We start from the raw sequence: 9,174 nt of genomic DNA, 5'->3' as shown, positions 1-9,174 counted from the left end.
ATATTTTCCCATTCTTTTCTTGCTCACATTGTTTCCAATGAGAGGGCAACTGTTAGCCTGATAGAATATCCTTTGTAGGTAACTTATCATTTCTCTTTTGTGAGTCTGAGTATGTTGTCTTTGTTTGTAGTTTTGGTCAAACTGGGCATAATGTATCTTGAAGATCTTCTTGGGTTGATTCTATTTGGGGTCCTATGTATTTCTTGGGTAGGATCTTTTAATGCCTTGCTAGGTTTGGGAAGTTTTCTTCCAGGATTTCATGGAATAGATGATCAATGCCCTTATGAGTCTCTTCACCTTCTGGGATATCAATTATCTGGATGTTTGGGCATTTAATGGTATCTTGTATTTCTCATATATTATTCTCATATTTTTGGACTATTTTCTCAGTCTTTGTGGTGGATTTTTCTAGGCCAGAGATTCTGCCTTCTACATCTGAGATCCGATCTGTATGATCTAGTCGTTTTTTAATACTTACAAGGGAGGTTTCAATTTCCTGTAGTACAGCCTTAATCTCTAAGAGCACCATTTCATTATTTTTTATGATGTGTATTTCCTCTTTCAGATTGTGCAAGAACTTCCTCACCTCTTAGAACTCCCTCGACTCTATTCTCCTTACCTCTTCTGGAGTTCATTGTCTCTCTTCTCTTGCATCTCTGTTAACTTTGTCACTATGAATATTATAAATTCTTTATCAGACATTTCCACCAGTTCCATTGTTTGTGGGCAAAGAGGAATTTTTATTTGTCCTTGTGGGGGAAATATTATCTTGGGTTCTCATATTTCTTGTGCCTTTGTGGTGTTTCTCTCTCTTTATGTCTCTCTCTCTGTCTCCCTCTAGCTCTTGGTCTCTCTCCTCACACACACCAACATATTCTATAATGAATAAAATTTTTTTCAGCTACCTGTGTAATGCATTGTATATGGAAAGACAAATTTAAACAAATAATTGAACAAATATAACATTGCCTTAGAGTCAGACGTAGCCTTAAATATGATGAAGCTAACTTTTTGTTCATACATTGTATTAACTATGCACTGTGTTCTTACATATCCTGTTCATCTACTTGTTGAAGTACATAAAATTGACATCCATGTGGACGTATATTTGTTCATTGGGGTGAAGGTTTGACTGCTGTGTTTCATTAAACATCTTCCTGTTTCTCCTTGAATACTTCCTGTGCTGACTGTAATGATAACTCCTTGAAGTGCTTAAAAATGAATTACTGTCCCCTCTTAAATTTTGGTATAACTGCTGAAGTGATAGTGAATGAACAAATATCAATATCATCCAATATATGTTTCCTTTGTACTTGATTCTCTTCAAAATGCATGATCAAAGGATGACTCACAAGAGCTTGAATTCCCATCCCAGTCATTTGATTCAAGGTCTCAAATTTCCTGTAAAAATATATGTCCTTTCAGTTTCTCCTAGTTACCTCTAATGGAACATCAGTTTAGTCACTTTTTAATTTTTCTTTTATTTTAGCTCGCTATTGAGTGAGTACACTTGTCAAAGAGAGACAGAGAGAAAGAGGGAGAGAGAGAGAAAGTGAGAAATCACTCCCCAGGGGAGATGGCCACACTACAATCCCATGTTCTCCAGTCTCCTCTTAGTGATTTGGACACAGGAGCACATGCATCCAGCATGATTTTCAATTCACTGAGCTCAGAACTCTAACTGGGCAGTCAGCCTTGTGGAATCCTGCACTTTAACCTCCATGCCCCTGCTGACCCATGACAATTAAATTTTAGCTTATGGTTGGTGAAAGGTGCTAATGACCTTTGGAGGCAGGAGAGTTTCACAGAAAACGTGTAATAAAGATGGATTCATTACACTTTCAACTTGGTCTCTTGAGAACAGTAAATAAGTAGGAAAATTGTCTTTCCTTTCCACACCAATATCCATGAGGGAAGTCAGCTACTAAGAGGTTGTAGTTATAAGGATGAAACGTACTTAATGAGCAGATATAGGGAGGTGTAAATATTTCTTCTGTCATTGTCCATAAGGAGGACAGTCTTAGGTTGGAAAAGACATAGTAATTATTTTTGGATTTGAGATATTTGAGATAATTTGGCTAGGGAACTGGGCTTAATTCTTTCATTGTGTCTTGTCTGGGGACATAACTTGAATTTCCATCATCATCCATCCAGGGAGAAATTCACCTTTCTCCAAGAAGATTGTTCTGTCTAAGACCCAGTACAAGTGAGTCTGAGAGCCTGGTAGGTACTGCAGGACTGGTTCAGAGATTATGAATGCCAAGGACGTCTGCCTGAGATCACCTGAGAGTCAAACCAGTCTAGCAAGAGCCAAGAGATTGATGCATTTTGTTCCCTGTCTGACAAAAGTATTAAATTATATTATATTAAATAAGTACATGCAGGAAGTGTTCTTTTCCTTTGAGAGTATTAAAAAATTTTTTTAAAAAAGATGATGGAGGCTGTGCTGAAAGAGTCAATGTTCTTGAAAAGGAAAGGGAATAAAAAGTTCCAAATATACCAGTGACAGAGACTCCAAGCAGAGGGAAGCAGAATATGTAAAAGTGAATATTGAAGCTCTGGATTCTGTTTAACGTCAAATGAAGGTCAGTGCTTGGGAGCTCAGTGTGGGCAGGTTGGAAAGTGTAGAGGAGAAAGGGATTGACTGAAGGATATAGAAACACAGTAAACAGATGTAAATACAGATATAGTGTATGTGAAAGAGGAGGGTTTGAGGAAAAACAATGAGAAGAGATGGGATTTTTAAAACAATTTTTATTCCTGGTTTTTGCCATAGAACAATACGTACTTACAGGAGAAAGACAGAGAGAGGGAAAGTGAGAAATCACTCTCCAGAAGAATGGCCACATCAAAATCCCTTTTTTTTCCTAGGGATTTTGAGTAAGTGCATATGGACCAGGTATGATTTTTTAAGCTGTTTGTCTAAGACTTGAACTATGGCCAGCCATATGAGAATCCAGTGCCTGAAACACCATGCCAGTGATAGTCCCAGAGTTGCATTCTTCATGGAGGGTGGAGTTGTGTTTGAAGCTATGAGATTTCTGCTCTGTTCTCTGCTGGGGAGTCACTGAGGACTAGATCTGAGATGCAAAACCCAGTTTTCTGATTCCATGAATTTTTAATTTAACATAATTCTATAGACTTTTACCTTTTCTTTAAAGATTCTCTTCTTTTGTCACATTTTGGATATTTCTTTTTAAAAATGAATTAATTTACTTTTATTTTAAATTTATTTATTTTACACTCATTCACTGTACATTATCACAGCATACAAAATGAGATTTTCCATCCAGAAAACACTATCTATTGGCTTAATCAAGGATATTACATACACGTTATTGTCAATGAATGATTTTTCATTTCTTGTTTCTTATATATTTTGCTCCTCCCCCCTTGTTACTTGTTTCTTATATATTTTGCTCCTCCCCCTTGTTACCTACTTCTTACCCTCTGCTATTTCCCACCCTCCTCCCACACTGTCTCTGGTGTCTACAGTTGCTTTCTATGATTTTTTTTTCACATTTTATTGATTAATGAAATATCTTAATCTAAGTACTTTCAAGAGCAAATAGCTAATATATACACATCTGTAAACACATGTCTGACTTTAGGCATAAAAATCAGTGAGTAGAATGAGCATACTATAAAGTTGCACCTAGCTGAGGCTATATTACTGCAATCATTAAATAGATAGTTTTAAATGTATTTTTAATTTCAAGAAAAGCAGCTTTAACTTTAAAATCAAAATAAAAATGTTAAGAGAAATCTGCTTGAAACTTAAAGTCAGGAAAATGGTTAGGATTCTGTTCAAGTAGTAAGTAGATATACCTATCAACAACTCAAGAGAAGACAAAAATCCTTAAATCTGGTAAAGAAAGCATAGAAGAAAATCAGTAATGTTTTAGTCACAAGTCATAAAATTCTATTTCACCAGTTCAGTCTCATGTAACAAATCTCTCTTCTGTTGTCCAATCTTTCCATTTGAATGCTGGAAGCTAACTTTGAACTCTGGACTTGTCCCTACCATCAAGTGGACCATTTTCTTGGTTGTTTTTTGGACTCATTTCCATGTGTCTGTCTTTAGTTTTCCTGGTACAGCACTCCCTTCAGAACTTCCTGGAGAGTTAGTCTGGTGTTGACAAATTCCTTCAGGTTTTGTTTATATGACAATGTTTTTGTCCTTTCCTCCCATATGAAGAATAATCTTGCTGGGTATAGTATTTTTGGTTGAATTTGTTTTTAACTTAACACTTTGAATCTATTTTCCCATTCTTCATTTGCTTTCACTGTTTCTCATGAGAGGTCTGCTGTTAGACCGATAGGCTAGCCTTTGTAAGTAGCCTGGTGTTTCTCTCTTGCCGATTTTAGTGGCTTGTCTTTGTGGTTTTGGCCAATTTGGCAATGATGTTCCTTAGAGAAGATCATTTTGGGTTGATTCTATTTGGGGTCCTTTGTGTTTCTTGGGTTTAGATATTTGTATATCTGTCTAGGTTTGGGAAGTTTTCTTCCAGGATTTCATGGAATAGATTATCAATGCCCTTATTAAGTTTCTTCACCTTATGGGATTATCTGGATGTTTGGATGTTTAATAGTATCTAGTATTTCTCATATATTATTCTCAGTTTTTTGGGTTATTTTCTCAGTCTTGGTGAATTTTTCTAGATCAGAGATTTTGTCTTCTACATTTGAGATTCAATGTTCTTCATGACCTAATCTGCTTTTAGTACTTCCAAGGGAGGTTTTGAGTTCCTGTAGTACATACTTCATCTCTAACAGTTTTTTTGTCTTCTACATTTGAGATTCAATGTTCTACATGACCTAATCTGCTTTTAGTATTTCCAAGGGAGGTTTTGAGTTCCTGTAACAGTTCCGTTTGATTTCTTTTTTATTGTGTGCATTTCCTCCTTCAACTCATGCAAGAACTTCCTCACCTCCTGGAACTTTTTTTTTTTTCTCCTGCATTGTCTGGAGTTCATTTTCTCTCTTCTCTTGCATCTCTGTTAGCTTTGTCACTATGAATATTCTAAATTCTTTATCTAACATTTCTACAAGTTTCATTGTACTGTCTGTGAACGATGAGGAGTTGCTCTTTTCCCTTGGGAAGAGAGATATTTTCTTGGTTTCTCATGTTTCTTGTACTTTTGTGGTGGTTTCTGGTTATCTGATGGATTACACGTTTCTTCCAAAGTTCACGAAGTTAAATCTGAGCATTCAGAGGTGTGCATGAGGATGTGATCTGCAATCTCTCTGCAGTTCCGTTTTTCTCCATTTGTGCAGCCGACTCTGTGGGAATTGAGGATTATTCTTACACTAATAGCATTCAGATGTTTGGCTACTGGGCACTTAGACCTATCTAGACATTCAGCATGTAGAGGTCTGATAGCAAAGTGATAAAGGTAAAAGAAAAAAAGAAAGAAAGAAAAAAACTGAAAAAAAATTGAAGCAAAATATTAAAAAAATCAGTTCATGCATGCCATGTGAAAGGGATTCCTGACAGCTCAAATGCAGATGGCTTCTTGGTTATTTCTTTTTGTGAATTGTGAGTTTATTGGCTTTGCTCATTGTTCTTTTGGGGAGTTCAGTCTGTAAGGTGTACAGGCACTAACATACATCACTCTATTCTGTATCAAATACATTATTTTTAGCTGCTTTATTACTTATGTTGGGCATACAGGGATGTAACTGGCCTTGACATACCTCAGGACCAAGGAAGCTTTCTTTTCATTACCATCTCTCAGGGCCAACTGAGTTTATTATATATATTTTCCCTTCTTATGAACATTTTCTTCTTTTTTTGGAGGGGAGATGTTTACCATAAGGTGTGTGTGTGTGTGTGCATGCCACACACACACACACACACAGAGAGAGAGAGAGAGAGAGAGAGAGAGAGAGAGAGAGAGAGAGAGAGAGAGAGAGAGAGAGAGAGAGAGAGAGAGAGAGAGAGAGAGAGAGAGAGAGATGGGAGAGAGGTATGCCTCCCCTGGGGAGGCATAGCCACGCTGAAATCCCTTCTTATTCATTCTCATCTTAGGATTTTGGGCACACATGCATATGTAACCAGGGTGATTTTTCAACTTGCTGGGTCCAGGACTAGAACTGTGGTTGGCATGTGGGAGTCCAGCACCTTAACCATCATGCCACCTACTGATCCCTTTATTCTTCATTTTAATTTTTTTAGAGTTTTTGCCTTAGGGCCTGTGGGCTTGCCAGAGAGAGATAGAGACAGAGAGATAGAGACCAACCCTGGGAGGCTGGTCACACTGCAGTCTCCTCCCCTCCCTTATCCTCTTGGGATCTTGGCATATATGAACACGTACCCAGTGTGAGTTTCAAGCCACCAAGTCCAGGACTTGAAACATAGTTATCCATGTCATAGTCCATCGACATAACCAATATGCTATCTGCTCGACATAACCAATATGCCATCTGCTGTTCCCCTTCATTTTAATGAGCAGATATTTTTGTTTCTTTAAAAACAAATGATAAAACAGTTGTGTTAAAATAAGGTCCACATTTATTTGTCTATGGAAAGCTTAGTAAATGGAGTTTGGGCACCTTTTCTACATATTTTAGGGGAAAGATGATTTGGTATTGCAGAATGGTCTCATATTAATTTTTTCCCTAATCAACGTGGCTGAGGACTCCAGGAGGTCATAGTTGGTTGTGTGCGCTGGTGTGTTTGTGTATGTGTGTGTTTGTGTTTTGTAGAACATGAGCAGACCTCAGAACATGCTTACTTGAGCTCTTATATTCCAAATTGTGACTCTACAACTGCTCGACCCACAAATTGTGACACTTATAATTCAGATGTTAGAGAAGTTAACAACAGATAAAAATTAGGAGAGATCTATTGTGATTCATGGAGGACCTTTGAAGACCACTAACTAAGATATCTGAAGTAGCCAGAATCGTAGAAGGAGACAACAGAATGGTGGTTGCCAGGTGATTGATGAAGGGGGTAAAAAGAGGGTTGTTTTTCAATGGACATAAAGTTGCAGCTATGAGGAAAGCTGGTGGTGTGGTGGCTAAGGTGACTGGCTAGCACATGGCGGACTGTGCAGGTCAAGTTCAAGATCTGGTGGCTTGGAAAACATGCCAGACATGAGTGTATGCATGCCCAATATTTCTCACTTTCCTTCTCTCTCTCTCTGGTGAGTGTATGTGCCCTATGACAAAACTAAAAAACAAAAACTTATTGAGAAATCACATTATACTCCATAAGTGTGTATAATTAGCATTTGTCAATAAATAAGTTAATCCTGTAGAATACATGATCTATGGGAACAAAGAAGTGAGATAAGCAGAGATGGCACTGTGAAAGCCTAAAGGGGATTAGATCCATACGAAAATATAGACAATAACGTTGTGACGAAAAAATACTATGGTATTTGACCTATGTGAGTAATACCGGTTTGTGGGAAATTAGCTGTCTTATTTTCCTCTTTTCAGGGAATCACCATGGAAATAGGAAACAATACACAAATTTCAGAATTTCATCTTCTGGGACTTTCAGAGAAACCAGAATTGCAGCCCCTCCTATTTGGGCTCTTCCTCTCCATGTATCTGATCACTGTGTGTGGAAACCTGCTCATCATCCTGGCCACCATCTCAGACTCCCATCTGCACACCCCCATGTACTTCTTCCTCTCCAACCTGTCCTTTTCTGACATCTGTTTCACCTCCACCACTGTCCCAAAGATGCTGGTGAACATCCAGACACAGAGCAAGGTCATCACCTATGCAGGCTGCATCTCTCAGATATTCTTTTTCCTAGTCTTTGCAGTGTTGGATGACTTCCTCTTGACTGTGTTGGCCTATGACCGGTACGTGGCCATCTGTCACCCCCTGCACTACACGGCCATCATGAACCCCTGGCTCTGTGGAAAGCTGGTTTTGACATCTTGGATCATGAGTGTCGTGTATTCCCTGTTACATAGCTTAATGGCATTGCGGCTGTCCTTCTGTGTGCTAGTGGAAATTCCCCATTTTTTCTGTGAACTTAATCAGGTGGTTCACCTGGCCTGCTCTGACACCTTTCTTAATGACATGGTGATCTATTTTGCAGCTGTGCTGCTGGAGGGTGGTCCCCTCACTGGGATCCTTTACTCTTACTGTAATATAGTTTTGTCTATTTGTGAAATCTCATCAGTTCAAGGGAAGTACAAAGCATTTTCCACCTGTGTCTCTCACCTCTTGGTTGTCTTCTTATTTTATTGTACAAGCATGGGTGTGTACCTTAGTGCTGGTGCTACCCACAGCTCACACACAAGTGCAAAAGCCTCGGTGATGTACACTGTGGTCACCCCCATGCTGAACCCCTTCATCTACAGTCTGAGGAATAAAGACATAAAGAGGGCTCTGAAAACAGTCTTTGGAAGGGAAACTGTGAAAGGGTCAATGACCTTGAGCTTAAGTAACACATAATTTCAGAGTTTAAAGTCATGGACTTATAATTTTCAAATCAAATTGTGAAAGTACTTGTCTACACAATTGAAGTAACACTGTATTCAGCTTTCTACCTTCTCATATATGAGCAAATTTTTTCTTTGCCATTTTTCTACTTTCCCAAAGTTGTTTCTAGCCTTGTATCAGAAATACTTTAAAATTTTCATTATCTTATAGGACAATATGCAACTCCTAAGAATATCGTATTCTCAAAGGATGTATATCATTCCAAATAATTTTTTTAATTTTGTTACTAAAATAACTTTTTTGGGTTGGGTTGCGCCTATAAAAAAGAGAACAACAAGAAAAAAAACAACTAGAAAACAAAACAAAGCAAAACAAAAAGCACATTTACATTTGGTAACTAATACTATTAAGGTAATTTAATTAAAGGATTTATTGATGTGCTTTATGTTGTTTCTTTAAATATTTGCTTGTTTCTTCTTGAATACTTTAGTGTGGCTGTAATTATAACTCCTTGAAGTGCTTAAGATTAATTACCTCCCCTTAATCTCACCCTCTTTCCATATAGTCTTCAGAGTCTATAACCATTTTCAGAGCTTCTTTGTCCTCCAGTCTCTCAGTTTCCACCATAGAGTGCACACAGTTGGTATATGTGAAGTGAAGACATACAATGTCTCTCTTTCATATCCTGACTTGCTTCACTCAGCAGTTTATCCACTTTCTATCAGATGCCAAGGTCTTCTTGTTTTTCTTATTTTTATTTTT

The 9,174-nt window shown here is 37.8% G+C and overlaps 1 protein-coding gene across 1 annotated transcript; it reads left to right on the top strand.

Annotated features, from left to right (window-relative positions):
- The first annotated feature begins 7,458 nt into the window (after window positions 1-7,458).
- Window positions 7,459-8,424, top strand: LOC102497156 (olfactory receptor 7A10). Its single transcript, XM_006170664.2, has one exon. The coding sequence runs from the start codon at window positions 7,459-7,461 to the stop codon at window positions 8,422-8,424; it is 966 nt and encodes a 321-aa protein (XP_006170726.2).
- Window positions 8,425-9,174: the final 750 nt, after the last annotated feature.

The sequence above is a fragment of the Tupaia chinensis genome, unplaced genomic scaffold (assembly GCF_000334495.1).
Source record: "Tupaia chinensis unplaced genomic scaffold, TupChi_1.0 Scaffold148822_1, whole genome shotgun sequence".
Classification (NCBI taxonomy): domain Eukaryota; kingdom Metazoa; phylum Chordata; class Mammalia; order Scandentia; family Tupaiidae; genus Tupaia; species Tupaia belangeri.
This window is presented reverse-complemented; position numbering and strand designations above follow the sequence as displayed.